General features: G+C 39.0%; 1 protein-coding gene across 2 annotated transcripts in view; it reads right to left on the reverse strand.

The window, feature by feature from the left end:
• Positions 1-6709: 6709 nt before the first annotated feature.
• The window catches only part of Sec15 (exocyst complex component Sec15), a 29331-nt gene continuing 19256 nt past the window's right edge, over positions 6710-16784 (reverse strand). For both annotated transcript variants that reach the window (XM_089734109.1, XM_028177576.2), the window contains exons 8-16: positions 16293-16586; positions 15205-15340; positions 14559-14644; positions 13226-13436; positions 12789-12881; positions 12195-12309; positions 11149-11245; positions 10188-10388; positions 6710-9202 (exon numbers count right to left, since the gene is read on the reverse strand). In XM_089734109.1, the coding sequence (XP_089590235.1) occupies positions 8962-9202; positions 10188-10388; positions 11149-11245; positions 12195-12309; positions 12789-12881; positions 13226-13436; positions 14559-14644; positions 15205-15340; positions 16293-16586 (1474 nt within the window). In that variant the 3' untranslated portion in view covers positions 6710-8961. The remainder of the gene's footprint in view (positions 9203-10187; positions 10389-11148; positions 11246-12194; positions 12310-12788; positions 12882-13225; positions 13437-14558; positions 14645-15204; positions 15341-16292; positions 16587-16784) is intronic.

Below are 16784 nucleotides of genomic sequence, written 5' to 3' on the forward strand. Positions count from 1 at the left end.
TTGTAACTATACTTTAGATCTTAGAACTTATAGCTCGAGGTGGGTGGCGCATTTACGTTGTAGATGTCTATGGGCTCCAGTAACCACTTAACACCAGGTGGGCTGTGAGCTCGTCCATCCATCTAAGCAATAAAAAAAAATCCCATTAAATAGTGGAGAAATCGATAGTAAATTATAGTTTCCGAAGCGAAGCGAGGGCGGGTCGCTAGTTGATAATCAAATCTAGGTTCAAGAAGATAATAATTAAAAATCCAGTTTTATTATTATTATTATTTTTACTATGTCCACTGCCTCTTATAATTTAAACCAAACAAAAAAATGTTTAGTTAATCTACGTATCCGTCATAATGCTACCTCGACCAGACCAATATAAATCCGAGGTCGCTGCAAAGCTTTTGTTTTGACCAATGTCTACTGGATTTGTCACTTGTTCCATTAAATATGCTAATATTTAATACGAAATCCTTTGGCATTTCGCATATATGGCGATACAGGAATGTAACAAGTCTAAACACTCACTGTCTAATCCCATTAAAATGTACATAATATGTAAGTCCTTTGTTCAGTCGCCCGAAATAATTGGCTTAAGTTTACGACACAATCAAGATTGAATAGGTATATTTATTTGTTTTTTTTTAATAGGCTACGTATGGTTTCTTCAAAAACAAACAAAGACGTACACTGCACGATTATTAAAAAAAAATTTAGATGCATTGAGAGATATTTTATAGATTAATTGATAATATTTGTTTATATATGTTTTTATATGTATATATTTATGATATGTATTTATTTAAGTACGAGTATTTGTATCTATAAATATTATGTATGTTATATATACACATATGTTTAAGTAATATCACCTTCACACTACACTTACCAAACTTCATCTCTGCACTCCCCTAAGGTAGACTGTTAGAGAATTCCTATGGCATTAAGTCCGCCTTTATACTTTCCAGTATAAGAAGTTATAAATAAAAAAATATTTTTCATGTGTTTATTATTTAGTGGTGGTAGTTCCGTTCACTCACTCGTGTATATTGTTGTTCAAAATAGTATATATTTTCTTGAATTTTTACGATCTGTACACATAACTAAAACTACTTTTACGATTTGATCTCACGTTTATCATTTTTATTTTACTATTTCCTATGTTTCGAGTGGTTCAGTCTTTGCGGTCACCGGACGACCAAAATGTTAAAAGTGGACAAGCGCACATTGTATTATACCTACTCGTATCATCTAATGTATTATTATGTTCAACATTTGAATCACAACTATCAGATTATAGTTAATTTTGTCATGAGGAACGCACCAAACTGATTTTGACGACAAAAAGCTTAGAGAATGAAAATTGTATTTTTGCTTTTTTTTTCGGTTTTTGCGAGTAGATATCATTAAAATTACTTATACGGTTTAATCTCCCGTATTTTTTTTATTTTCATTATACAGGACCGATTGTTGTAGCGAGGCTTGGGAGAGACCTAAGTCCAGCTTTAGACGTCTTTGAGCTCATAGATAGATAGATAGATTATTTCCGACTTATTTTCAAATACTTTACAGTTTTCGACTGATTCTTCTTTCTGATTTCCTCATGACATCATCACCCAGATCCGGGGTACCTTACAGCGATTGATGTCAGAACATTTCGCAACTAAGTAGCATAAACTCTGTACTATGCTACAGATATTTTCAAGGTCCATCCGCCTACGTTCGTCTTGGCTGATATAGTACACCGTGGGAATATCATTGTTGTTTTGTACGAGCGTTGTACTTGTTGTGGGTGTAACGATGTGATAGGTATGTCAGAAGCTCTGACAACTGACGATGAATTAATAACATAGAATTTTATTATGTTTCACATAGAATGTTGAGGACATTTGTTTTTTAATGAAACTAAAGTTAGTTGTATTGGAACCTTACAGGTGTAAGTACTACCCTATCTATTTCTGTCCCGAAGCAATCATGAAGGGATAATCTTTGTACTATACAAATGAGAGACAGAGCTTTCAATGGTGGGCAGTGTAGTTCGTTCACTGGCCTATACCTACAGCTAAAAAGACCTTCTCAATTTGGACTAAATTATATTTAGTATTGTAAGAAAAATTGAATCGAAAGAATATATGCAGAAGATTTATTTAGAGGCATTGCTCGCAGGTTTCACAGCCTCTTGCGTAATTCCACTAACGCTTGTTACAAGTATACTTCATCAAGATGAAAAAAGCATAATGTAAAAAAGTATGTACCTACGGTTTTTAATTTCAAAATTGATTTATTATTTAAATAGGTTTTATAATCTATATATATAAAAATGAATGCCGTTCGTTAGTCTTGCTATAACTCTAGAACGGCTGGACCGATTTGGCTCATTTTGGTCTTGAATTATTTGTGGAAGTCCACGGAAGTCCAGTGGAATGCTCGGAATTAAATAAAAATAACAATTTTGTTTTTCCTTTGATGTATCCCCCGTCGGACCTATTCCTTTTGTTTGTTTTAAGTTTATTTTATACAAAAGTTTAGGTCTTTTATTTATCGATTGAGGCACTACGAAGTCTGCCGGGTCAGCTAGTTAGGTATAAATAAGATGAAATATAACGCTTTGATTAAGCCTCAATAATTGTAAACCGAATGAATACAGTCTCCAGTAATTTTGAAAAAAAGACAAATTTCCGTCTAATAATTGTTATAGTTTCCGCCCACAAACAAACTTCGATACATTTAATTATGACACAATTAGTTATCGATACCACATACGATTCGTATCGACTGGTTTAATAGCTGTAGGTGTGAACCACTTATTTCGAAGGGAGCTGTGAAGGTTGTCACTTAGTTTTGTATTTATCAAATCGCTAAATGTTACGTGCAAGGCTTGCATGCATGTAAATCAGATTGGCCTAATAGCACAATCTGTTTTACAGGCAAATCCCATTATATATTATAATTGTTGCATTTGAGAATTGCAGTTAATAAGCGAATTGGGAGCTGTAATTTCTTCCTCGGGCCGAACAACGATGTCCGCTGTCGTTTTAAATTTATGGTTTTAGATTGAACTAGAATGATGATAAGTCTTTAATTTTTTCGGCCCGCGGATCTGCAGAAAATATAATACCTACATTTTCTGTAAACTTCAATCTAGATGAGTGTGATAACTTCAGTCAAGTTTTTCTTTTACAATATTTTGAAATTAACGCAGCTTAGTTAAACACCTTTTACTATTTTTTTTGTGTTCTTGTAACATTAAGTCAACTGTCAAATAACTATAATTCGGTTGTATTTTTGAAGACTATATGTAGGTAAGATTTTTATTTTCAACTTGGATTCATTGTAATCTTAAATAGGTAATCATAGTTTATTTGCTTTTGATAGTTCTTGATACACGATTTTGTTTACAATTTACTTTGTGTTAGCAAAGTTGCATTGTCATTAATGCTGTGTTCGTTTAGTGTTATGTGCACGTGAAGAACTATTTGTTACTTTTTAATAATATTTACAAAATGGATCTGTTCCAAATCTAAAAATAAGCAAATAAAACTACAAATCTATCTAGTTATCTTTAACAGATTCATTGGTTATGTCCCAATGAAAATGTTTATTTAAACTTTAGAAATTATTAAAGGACGATCTGATGCAAATAAAGTAAAAATGTACAGAAAAAGTGTTGTATATCAACCAATGCAATCGAAAACATTCGAAAGGGGACCCACTAATTTCTCAATTTTTGGGTGTCCTGCAATCTATCACTATTCACGACTTTTAAGACCAGTTTCTGTGTCACTCGTAGGCGAGTCACGACCGGAGGAGGTCGCGTTATCAGATGAAGTGTACCGCGGATCCATTAGTCAAAATCGACACGCAAACGGTCACGGCTGTCTTGGACTAATTGATAATGCTTATGGACTTCAGATTTATGAACTCCCCTTGAAGTTGAAATAATTATTATTCGTTTAAATCTCGACATCAAAGGCTATAAACGTCGGATGTCTAACGTTAAGCCGATGTCTCAATATATAGCGCCTTAAAATATACCCCTCCCTCCGACACAATACAACGCAGGAGTGCATCGCGTTAGAAATAAGCGTGTGGTTTAGATTATTTGGTAAGAACATTAGAAATTTTTATTGAAATATCAAGACAAAGATATAAAAAAATCACTAGCTGACACGGCAAAGGTTTTTTGCCATATAACATTATTTCTAGGAAGTTTTTTTATTTTTTTTATGTAACACCCTTAAACATTACGGGTACGAAAAATAGATGATAGAATAGATAGAAAAATAGATAGATTTTCATATCGACCCGATATGTAAAAAAATCTCGAGAAGACCAATACTTTTTTTTTCTTTTTTTATTATTGATCCAAAATACAATCTGATTGGAGATTTTCAAAACGATCTTACCGGAAGATTACATAAGACTACGTTAGACTACACAATAACGAAAGAAAGGCGGGCTCACAATCATCCGATCTTACACCCTACTATTGTATATTATCTGCAGCAATTTAAAAAAAAACTATTTTTTTTTTAATCCAAGTTGACACAGTAGAGGTCGTGACCTCGCCCTCGCACGCTCCGATAAGCCGCGATAAGATCGACGCGTTGATCGAGATATAACGCCGCACAATATAGATCAATAATTTTGATACTATTCTCTGCAAATTAACCGGTTAAAAGCGTGACTGCACGTCAAAGTTATATGCGTGCGCGAATATTTATATTTTAATAGCCGTCTTGTATCATTCGACTTTGATTCATAAATTATATTCTCGTGGTAGGACCTCTTGTGAGTCCGCACGGGTTGGTACCACCACCCTGCCTATTTCTGCCGTGAAGCAGTAATGCGTTTCGGTTTAAAGGGTGGGGCAGCCGTTGTAACTATACTGAGACCTTAGAACTCATATCTCAAGGTGGGTGGCGGCATTAACGTTGTAGATGTCTATGGGCTCCGGTAACCACTTAACAACAAGTGGGTTGTGAGCTCGTCCAATTACATACGCAATAAAAAAATTTTGTCCATTCATTAGAATTAAAAGATTTATTGTAACTAGTAATACACAGGATAATCGCTAAATGTTCACCATTATTTTACAAATACCTACATACTAAACATAAATATTAATTATAGCTTTGTATTATTCTGATGTACAAAAAGATTCTGTACCGCCTACTGTAATAATATTCATATACGGAGCAGAGACATAGACTATAAAGAAAGCTGACCGCAATCGGATTGATGCCTTCGAAATGTGCTGCTGGAGGAGGATGTTGGGTATTCCCTGGACCGCACGCCGCACCAATGTATCCATCCTAGCTCAGTTGAAGATCCGGACTAGACTCTCCACCATTTGCATGCGAAGGATTCTTGAATACTTTGGCCACATCGCAAGGAAAGACAGTGACAACTTGGAGAAATTGATAGTCACTGGAAAGGTATAGGGCAAGCGACCAAGAGGCAGGAACCCGACCCGTTGGAAGGACCAGATTCGTGCAGCCTTGGATACCACAGTGCTCGATGCTCTGCACTCAGCTGCAGATAGGAACAGATGGCGGTGCACTATAAAAAACAAACTGTTTCAAGGCCATGACCACGACCCTCAGTAATGAGGAAACCGACGCAAGGAGGAGGAGGAGACTGTAATAAATTTTATTTTAAAAGTAGGCATATGGAACCTTGTTTTTTGATATTTTTCAAACGCGGTTGAAAGCAGCTTGTCCCTCCATCGAAAACAAAATGAGAAATTTTCTTTAAAAATCCCAAAATGTAAGACGACCTAAATTATAGATAAATAATATGTAATCCATCCACAACGATTTTCCGCATATGGATAAATCATGGGCTGTTGTAGGTTTTTAGCTTGAAGTTAAAATTATTAGATTTTATAGTGATCTTAAATTTAAATTATCATATTCAATATACTTAAAATAGGAAAATTGGGTGATTCAGTAGATTGTAGAAACGTATTTTAAAAGTGAAAGAGGCTGCGAAGAGGTTTAGAAAACAAAACGGCGATTATTTAAAATTATTTTTTATAGTCTGCATGTCCGCGTCTAAGCTCACATTTCCAGAACTATGGAATGTAATACACCTAAGTCCGGTCATCGTCCTCGTCGAACCCGTCGCTTGCGACGAAGGGATCGTCGAGTAAATTAACCCTCAGACACAGCCCACTGAGTTTCTCGCCGGATCTTCTCAGTGGGTCGCGTTTCCGATCCGGTGGTAGATTCTACGAAGCACGGCTCTTGCTAGGGTTCGCGTTAGCAACGTCATCAGGTTTTAATCCCGTGAGCCAACCTACTAGTTAAGGCTACGCTGATAAAGCCTCTCAAGGCTCTCAACTTGGGTAGGAAAAAAAACCCAAGTAGACAAAGATTATTTTATATTACTTTATTTATATTATATTATCTGATCTGTATATATAAAATGAATTGCTGTTCGTTAGTCTCGCTAAAACTCGAGAACGGCTGGACCGATTTGGCTAATTTTGGTCTTGAATTATTTGTGGAAGTCCAGGGAAGGTTTAAAAGGTATAAATAAATATGAAAATGCCCCGAATTAAATAAAAATAATAATTTTGTTTTTCCTTTGATGTGTCCCCCTTCGGACGGATTCCTTTTGTTTTTTTTAAGTTTATTTTATACAAAATTGATTGAGGCACTACGAAGTCTGCCGTGTTAGCTAGTTATTAGATAAATAAACAAAAAGCCAAAAAAAACGTAAAATAATTTATTTCATAAATATTACACGTGTATTACGTACATTGAGTTAATTATTACAATACAATAAATGCTCTTCTATCACTACGTAAACCTTATTATAAGTACGGTTGAAAAAAATCTTTATAAAATTTATTATTAATTGAGATATGTTAGTATTATCTAAACGCTCTTTGAAGTATCTAAAATAAACGGCATTTTTTTTATTTATTGCTTAGATGGGTGGACGCCCACCTGGTGTTAAGTGGTTACTGGAGCCCATAGACATCTACAACGTAAATGCGCCACCCACCTTGAGATATAAGTTCTAAGGTCTCAGTATAGTTACAACGGCTACCCCACCCTTCAAACCGAACGCATTACTGCTTCACGGCAGAAATAGGCAGGGCGGTGTTACCTACCCGTGCGGACTCACAAGAGGTCCTACCACCAGTGATTACGCAAATTAGAATTTTGCGGGTTTGACTTTTCTTACACGATGTTATTCCTTCACCGTGGAAGTCAATCGTGAACATTTGTTAAGTACGTATTTCATTAGAAAAATTGGTACCCGCCTGCGGGATTCGAACACCGGTGCATCGCAACAACGAATACTCCGGACGTCTTATCCTTTAGGCCACGACGACTTCTCAGATATATATATAACTCGTCTCTTTTATTTTAATTACTATAGTAACATTTTACATTTACAGTGGACCCGCGATAATGGGGTGACTGGCTCTTGCGTGATCAGGATTCGGGGAGTAGCCAGCGGCGGCAACGATAAGACGATTATCGTGACGATTGTCGGATTACCCGGGGTCCACTGTATTTATATGCCTTGAAGTGAATACTGAAATTGGTATTGGTCTAAATTTATTCCGAATGAATTCAGGCACAATAGTACATTGTGCAGCAAGGGAGAAAAGTAGGACATTTCCTCGCCTTCGGCTCGAGTGGCAATTTTACACGCGGGATGAGATGTCCTAATTTTCTCCCGCGGTGCACATACTATTTTTTCTCCTACCAGGCCGAAAGTTCGTGGAGTACTGAGCCAGGGTCCAGGGGCGAAGCCCTGGCCGGGGGTAAATAAAAATTAAATTTAACAGTTTTTAAATTTTTAAATAAAGTACTACTAATTGAATAAGAACTGTCTGATGAACTCATATTTGTTTAATACTTCACTATTAAATTTTATTGCCTTTTGTTTATTTCACTTTTACACTAAACACAATATTGCAAATTACCCGAGCACAACAATGGCGGAGAATTTTAGGTGCGCGAGAGCAGACGTAGACACTAACGCGCATGCGCACTTGTCAGTACCCAGGGAGGAAAAGTTACACTTTCTTCCCTGTACAGCGGGAGGAAAACCGAACTTTCGGCGTAGGTAGAAGAAAAAAGATCTCTCGGAACAAGACTGGGCGTGTCCAGTATGTAAAATTACAATTTCATTGGTATCATCCTTCCCCGTACCCTGAGGAGAGCACGACCCGTTGCTTTCCCCCGATTTCTATATGGCTACTATTAAATTTAATGAAAAACGAAACGTATTTGTCTATTTACAATTTAAACATATTTCTAACTACACAAAGATTTTATGGTAAAGCTAACGCGATTCGAAGCTCTATTCCGACTGCGTCGTTCAAAGCAAAGCACCACAGATTAAATACATTATCTACTTATTATTGAATTGTTTATTTTTTTTTTCAAATATTTTCTGACGAAGGCACAGAGTGTTATGTGGTAGTAATAGTTACCGTTGTAATAAACGTTGGCAACACTTGGGACATTTACAAGTTATCTCCTTAAACGATCAAAAACTCTTGACAATTTATTTCCAATGTCATTTGAATCCAAACTTTGTTCTAAATAACAAGCTTCAAGCCTCTGCCAAAAGCCAAAATCAAATTCGATGCTAACTTACACAGGGTGTGATACAAACTGTTGTGTGAGAATATTATTCGATAGTGACATTAAATTATTTGATTAACGTTAGCTTATAGCAATTTTTTTTTTTAAATATATACTCATGTGACTTTTGCAAGTAATTTTTTAAGTTGTTCTGCATGGCTATCTATGTGATTGAATCCACCCTGTATATGCTTGCTTCCGTTACCTAATTGCTTTGCATTGAAGACCGCCTATTGGTTCCGGCGCCTAACGAAGGCACGCACAGCAGACAGCCCTGACCGGAACCGGAAATAGAGCCCAGAACCCCGCGCTTGTTCCTCAACCACTGCGCCAATGGGCTCGGGCCTTGCGTACTTCAAGAATCCTGATTCTGCAACTGCTTCAGTTGCTTCAGGACGGTGTCGAGGAGCTTACGTCTGTCTCTCTCGTTTTTCTTCAGAACAGAGAAGACGGAAGACTTCTGCTCGGCCTCCTTTAGTTTCTCGAGCAGGGTGGCCGCGTCTTTGGGCGTAACGAGCGTGTATTTTCCGCCGTCGATGCCGACGTCGTGGAGGTACGACGACCAGTCCCAGCCCGTGATCAGATCCAGTAGTTGCCTGTTTGATTATGATTCATCGAATGGGGGGACGAGCTCGCGACCGACCCGACTAAATGGATAACGGTATGCTTAGTGCGAGGTTTTTAACTTCTCGATCGCGTAAAATTTAACTCAAATTTGTATGGAGTTGTAACAGCCTCTACTGGAGTTGTAACAGCCTAACATTACTGCTGTACGCCAGAAATAAGCAGGGCGGTGGTACCTACCCGCGCTGACTCACAAACTACCCACCAGTTCATGTTCGATGAAATTTTCAAATACACGATAACAATACTGAAAAGCTATTGGAAGTGGGATGCAATACCAGCCATACCACACAATTGAGGCTTGGACCTCGTGTCGCAAGACGGCGGTATTCAAGTTCTTTGATCTAAAGACTTTACCACCGGTTGACCGATAGCTTAGTTTACTGGTGGTATGACCTCTTGTGAATCCGCGCGGGTAGGTACCACCACCCCGCCTATTTCTACCGTGAAGCAGTAATACGTTTCGGTCTGAAGGATGGGGCAGCCGTTGTAACTATACTGAGACCTTAGAACTTATATCTCAAGGTGGGCGGCGCATTTACGTCGTAGATGTCTATGTGCTCCCGTAACCACTTAACACCAGAGCTGTGAACTCATCCACCCTTCGAAGCAATAAAAAAAAATCGGCTGTCTGTAAAGTCGGTTTATTGACGATAGTTGAACGTGACAACGTCATAAGAAAATACTGATGGAATGGTTTCATTTTTCAATTATCGCAATTATCGTTGCTATAAACAATTGACACCATATCACTTTTCACTGAACTTCATATTGGCCGATTGTGCCTCTTTGTCGCTCGTTGCGCGCTCTCGCTTGCACTTCACGCCTTAAATGGAACACCTCAGAGCGAGGTAACGCTGCATGAGTCATGTTTTTTCGTGCGTGCAGCCGGCTCCATCGAATTATCAGACGTTGTCACGTCAAAAATAGCTAGCTCATAAATTGACAAAGATCTACCTCAAACTAGCGAAGTGCTCGAGCAGTTCCCCCTCCCTTAGGCCGGGGACAGGCTCGCCGGCCGCGAACTGCTCGCACTGGATCACGTCCAGGTCGAGTTGGTACAGCGCGCCGGACGAGATCTGCTTGACGGCCGGGTCCAGCAGCAGGGCGCGGAGTCGCGTGGCGATGCGGTTCGTTGCCGCCCGGACCGCCGCGACCCTGGGTCACAAGGTTATACCATGATAAATATACATATAAATAGACTAATAGACAGCAAATCGCCCATTAACATGTTCAGTAGACCTTGGCTATATCTGGTATTGATGGTGCTAGTTGGTGACGCTAATATTATTTACCATTAGGCATATCATGCGATCGTATGTATTTGATGTGAACAATACAGCAAACAAAATCATTAAAATTATAAAATAGAAGAGAAGGCAGAGAAAAGGAGGGAGAGAGAGAGAGAGAGAGATGGGATGAGGGAGAGAGAGAGATGGAAAGAGAGAGAGATATAAGAGAGAAAGTAAATTTTATTGCACGCTAAAACATATTTAAAATTGAAATTAATTCAACAAGCAGCTATTATGGGTAACCTACGTAATATTTTGTAAATAACAACAATTTTTGCAAAGATTCCGTTGATTTTTTGTGTATCTAAAGTACATAGATACCTGGATGGTTTTTATTTACTCATGAATCCGATAAGTGGCGCTGCTATTAAATTTCCAGAATATTTATGGTTTTCAAGGCAAACCGATACCCGTTGACCTTAGTCGTACAAAAAGACAAAAAACACTTTTTTGTTTTTATTTAGTGTAACTTGTTGAGGGACTTCAGCTTTGGAATAAACTGGTTTTCGAAGCATCCAAAATGAAAACAAAAGACTAAATGTTATATACAAAACGAATATAACCTTTAAGTGTCAATGACTATGGTCGAATTTCAATCGTTAGACTATCGTGGAATAGTTTCTCACCTGGCTCGCTCGGGTAGCTGCTCCAGTGACGTCAGCACCCCCGACAGGTAGCTGAGCATGTCCGTCACGAAGGACGAGGCTTGTCCGATGGGCTCCACTGGACCAGATTAAAATTATGATGATGCTCGATACATCGACAACTGTTCACCCCCTCACTAATTTATGGGAGACATTTCGACTGAGCTTTTGACAGGAAAATACTTTATCAAGACATTTAATTTACACTGGTGGTAGGACCTCTCGAGTCCGCACGGGTAGGTACCACCGCCCTGCCTATTTCTGCCGTAAAGCAGTAATGCGTTTCGGTTTGAAGGACCTTAGAATTTATATCTCAAGGTGTGTGGCGCATTGACGTTGTAGATGTCTATGGGTTCCAGTAACCACTTAACACCAGGTGGGCTGTGAGCTCGTCTACACATCTAGGCAACAAAAAAAAATCCATATCTCACTATACCTCAATATACAGAGCGATGAACTACACTTCGCTACAGGTTAGACTTCCTTTTCGATGCTAGTAATTGAACAAACAACCTTAAAAAAACTGACAGACTAGACTGGTTGTGGTTTCGATTCCTACATCGTGGATATGTTCGTGCGAACAATAAGTCTGTTTGCTCTGTGGTGGTAGGACCTTTTGTAAGTCAATATGGGTAGATAGATACCTTGCCTATTTCTGCCGTGAAACAGTAATGCGTTTCGGTTTGACGGGTGAGGCTGATTTTTATTACACGGTATTATTCCTTCACCGTGGAAGTAAATCGTGAACATTTGTTAAGTACGTATTTCATTAGAAAAATTGGTACCCGCCTGCAGGATTTGAACACCGGTGCATCGCTAGATACGAATGCACCGGACGTCTTATCCTTTAGGCCACGACCACTAACATAATTTCAATTACTTATAGTCGAATTTCGCCTACTGGGGGACCACTAGTTTATCTAAATACGTGCGATAGTCTCTGGTCACTGCGGCACAGGGAATCTTAGTTTGGATCCAGATAATCTGTGACCTGTCTTGGATTTTAACTTATTATCATAAAAGGTTACCTAAGAGCCAGTCGTAGTTTTCTAAGTCGAGGAATTCGTCCACCTTCTTCTCCAGCTTGTCGCATATCTGCTGCTCGGCGTCGTCGCGAGCTGCCTGGAACATGCTGCCCGCAGCCTACCCCACGCAAACAAACATCGTAACTAGCATTTTTATTTTTAAATAACACATCGATTCGCGAACAAGTGTTCATTTTGTCTATTTAGTGTTACTTCAGGTTTAAATGTGTAATAAAGGTGGTCTATTAACTGTTTAATATCTGTGAAAGTGCACAAATGTGGGAAAATGAAACAAAGCCGCTGGACGTAACTTCTCGGGATCATCCAAAAGGTCCACTGAAAAAATCTCAGTAAATGACCACAATTTTACTGAGGTTATATTTCATCCCATATCATCTTATCTTATTTAATTTTATTTCATCCCAGTTGATTAATGTCTCAAATTAATCATCTTCATTTCATTTCATCTCACTCCATATTAGCATTTTTCATAAAAATAAGAATATAAATAAAATAAGACATGACCTAAAGGTCTTAGTTACCAGATCATAAAGTTCCTTAATAATCATTTAATATTGATAATTATTCGATACAGACCTGTGTGGTCACGAGTTCCGAGCCCGTTATGTTGCTGATGAATTCGTACAGACAGACCGTGGCGTCTTCTAAATACTGCGTATCCACTATTATCTGAAAGTTTTATTTACGGGTCACTCCCGAATTCGAGTGTTGCCAGCTTCGAACATATTGATCATTCATGACTTAAAAGTTCCAATTTTAATTTTTTTATTGATTATTTTTGTTTTATTTGAGTACTCTATATAAATTCTGCTCATTGGATATACAAATTGATTTCTACGGAAAAATTCCGCCAAGTACATTATGTGGCTTGTTTTAAAAGAGCTGTTGACGATAACATTTATATCAACAAAGTTTTTTTAAATTAAATATTGCACATGTTTATTCGTTCTTTCTTGTTAAGAGTTACATTCGAGTTTGAAAAGATATTTTTTTGTATAAGGGTTGGGCCTCACCTGCACGAGCTGCACGAGCGGCAGCGGGCGGCGGAACAGCGCCGACAGACAGCCGGCGAAGGAGCGGCTGAGCAGCAGCGAGGCGGAGTGCCGCGCCGCGCCCGCCCGCCGCTCGCCGCCCAGCCCCAGCCCCGCCGAGTACATCAGCCACGCGTATATGAACTCCTTCACTTGCACGTACACGGACGTCACCAGGGACGAGAACGGAAACCTGAAGGCGCGTAACGCTTGACTTATGTACTACACGAACAAGAGTTATCGTTCGGGTAAATATAAGTTATAGGGTGCCTATAATCAGTGCGTCCTACCCGTTACCTACGGAGCCAAAACGTAGACGCTGACCGTGTGACTAGTCCACCAACTAAAAGTTTCTCAGCGAGCTATGGAGCGAGATATGCTTGGTTTGTCATTGCCAGACCGAATACGTAAGTCATTCGGGCAAAAACTAAGGTGATCGATATAGTTCGCAGAGTTAATAAGCTGAAGTGGCAGTGGGCTGGTCACATATGTCGCAGAACCGATAACCGTTGGGGTAGACGTTTTCTGGAGTAGAGACCGCGGACCGGCAAACGTAGTGTAGGACGCCCTCCTGCTAGATGGAGCGACGACCTGCGCAAGGCAGCTGGCAGTAACTGGATGCGTAGAACCGAAGATCGGGTTCAGTGGCGAGCTTTGGGGTAGGCCTATGTCCAGCAGTGGACTGCCGCAGGCTGATGATGATAGGGTGCCTTGAGCATTGAGTTTCCGGAACTTCGCAGTGGGTAACGTTTCCGATCCGGTGTCAGATTCTGCGAAGCACTGCTCTTGCTAGGGGCTAGTGTTAGCAACGTCACCAGGTTAGAACCTCGTGAGCCCACCTAGTAGTAGTAGATCTGATGGTGAATTCTGCGACTACTCTTAGCAACGTCGTCAGGTTAGAGTTCCATGAACTCACCTACTCGTTCGGTAAATCTAGTATAACCCCTCGAGGTGACTAGAATAAGTAGGAAAAAAAAGCGGAAGAGGGGATCGCGCCATACATGAATGCTTCGACCTTGTAACAAGATGCCGTGTGTAAGAGAATGATGTATTGAAAAAATAGATTAGTAAATTAAAATTATAATTTGAGAATTGAGTACAAACATGCACAGCGTGCGCTTGAGGTGGTTCGAATAAAGAACTACATTTTTTAAACACTCATTTAAACCTCTCCCCCCTTCTTTCTCTTTCTCCCTCTCTCACTCGCAGAAACCATACGATTTTAAAATTGTTTGCATAAACACACGACGTAATGTTGGTCGTCTCTATGAATCTATGTAAATAGTTGCTGTAATATATTTGTATAGTCACTCACTTCCTGGGGAACGGTTGCGTCTCCAGCTCTTCGCCGTCGTAAGGGAACTTGTCCATCACGCTGTCATATTCCTCTTGATTTTGAACCTGACAGAAAAAAAATTGTTTAAGTAGCTATAATACAGGCACTCATATAAAATTTAGCACATTTCGATGATTTACTGTACACTAGTGGTAGTTTAATGTTTTTATTTATTTAAATGTACGAAGGTAAATAAAAATCTATATTTATAGCAAAACTACTAGCCGTCCGCGCAATATGTTTAAAAATAAGTACAGACACCAACATAATATATATGACGGAGTGACTGGTGACGTCAGCGACAGGCGCCACGTTGTTTTCACAAATGATCATTCTATTCGTTACTGTCATTGCCTTTCTTATTAATCATAATTGAGACTTTTCCAACGCCTTTCCCACTATTATTTTTAATTTCAAGTATAGAATAATAACAACAGAGAGCTCCGCTTCGTTCGACTCCTTCAGACGGAATCCATTGTGCTTTTTTCCCCTAACTATTTAAATAATTGAACTAGTTTAATTTCGCGGCAGATTTAAGAAAAACATACACACTATTGAAAACATAGCACGAATTAACACAAAGAGATTTTTACAAGTAAAGGAAACATTAACGTCATCTATGTACCTCGATGGGCAGGAAGGATCCGTTGTCGAGTATGTCCCGGAACACGCCGACCCACCGCTGCATCAGCACCTCGGTGTAGTGCTCGGCCATCTCCTGCAGCAGCAGCGGCAGCGGGTCCGTCGGCAGCCCGTAGCATCTGGAAGACATTAAGTCAATCGAAGCATTTTTTGGGATAATTTTTCGCGGAAGTTTCTAACAGCGGTAATAAGATTTAAGTTTTTTTTACAATGAATTTGAAAATTTTATGCGGCACTAAAAGACAAATGGTCATCTATATTATATTAATACGTAAAGCAAAAACTTTGTACCCCTTTTTACGAAAATTGCGAAGACGGAGGAGTATGAAATTTCCCACATCTATAGAGAACATAGAGGAGTGCAGAATGTTAATATTATTTTAAATTATGCATAAAAAATACACTAAATCAATAAAAAAAACATTACACACACTAGCATGTATTTAACACACTACTACTACTATTTGTTTATTGTCAATCTTTTCTTATTTCTTACTAGCGACCCGCCCTGGTTTCGCTTCGGAAACATTAAATTTTATTATTGATAGGTGAGTCCCGCGATGTTACCCGCGGTTATTGTCGTAACGCGGGTGACGCCGCGGGGCAAAGCTAGTTTTACTTTAGTACCTCCAGAGAAAAGACTATTATCATGGAATATATAATAATATTGTACATTGTCCTCCCGCGTGTAAAAATGGCAAACACTCATAAAAAAAAACAATTTAACTGTTTTTTAATTTTTAAATAAACTACTACTAATTGAATAAGAACTGTCTGATGAACTCATCTTTGTTTAATACTTCACTATTAAATTTTATTGCCTTTTGTTTATTTCACTTTTACACTAAACACAATATTGCAAATTACCCGAGCACTACAATGGCGGAGAATTTTAGGTGCGTGAGAGTAGACGTAGACAATAACGCGCATGCCCACTTGTCAGTACCCAGGAAGGAAAAATTACACTTTCTTCCCTGTACAGCGGGAGGAAAACCGAACTTTCGGCGTCGGTAGGAGAAAAAATGACTTTTCCTTACAAATAATGATTTATAATCAATTAAAACAACTTACTTGAGAGTGTTTATGAACAGCATAATTTGATCCTTGATTTTGAGCATCAAGTTAGGGTCGGTTACTAGCGACGTGTTGGTCCGGAGAGTCGAGGCCACCTTTGTCACCGACATGCCCCAGGTGTCCAGCAACCAGTCCTTGGACACCAGCCCGGCCCCGGCGGTCAGCAAGTGCTCCTCGAGTATGAAGAAGCCGAGGACTGCGTGCAGATAGTTCCTGATGCCCTGGATTGAGTCGTGGAGATTGCCAGGCGAGGGAATCAATACGAGGCGGGCTTGTTGCCGGCGCTGAGATCTGCGATCGAATTTTTTTTATCATAGATAGTATAGTTGTAGTTAGGGCTGCCAGATTTTTTTCAGCCTATAAGAGGCAAATGCTTAAATAGGCAAAAAAAAACGGGAATTTAGTTTTTTACCCGGGACAAATAAAAAACAACATTATATAGTGACATTCTTTATTTTTTCTGATATTTCTCCGAGGAGCAAGTCAATT

This window comes from Bombyx mandarina, chromosome 17, assembly GCF_030267445.1.
Source record: "Bombyx mandarina strain Sakado chromosome 17, ASM3026744v2".
NCBI classification, from domain to species: domain Eukaryota; kingdom Metazoa; phylum Arthropoda; class Insecta; order Lepidoptera; family Bombycidae; genus Bombyx; species Bombyx mandarina.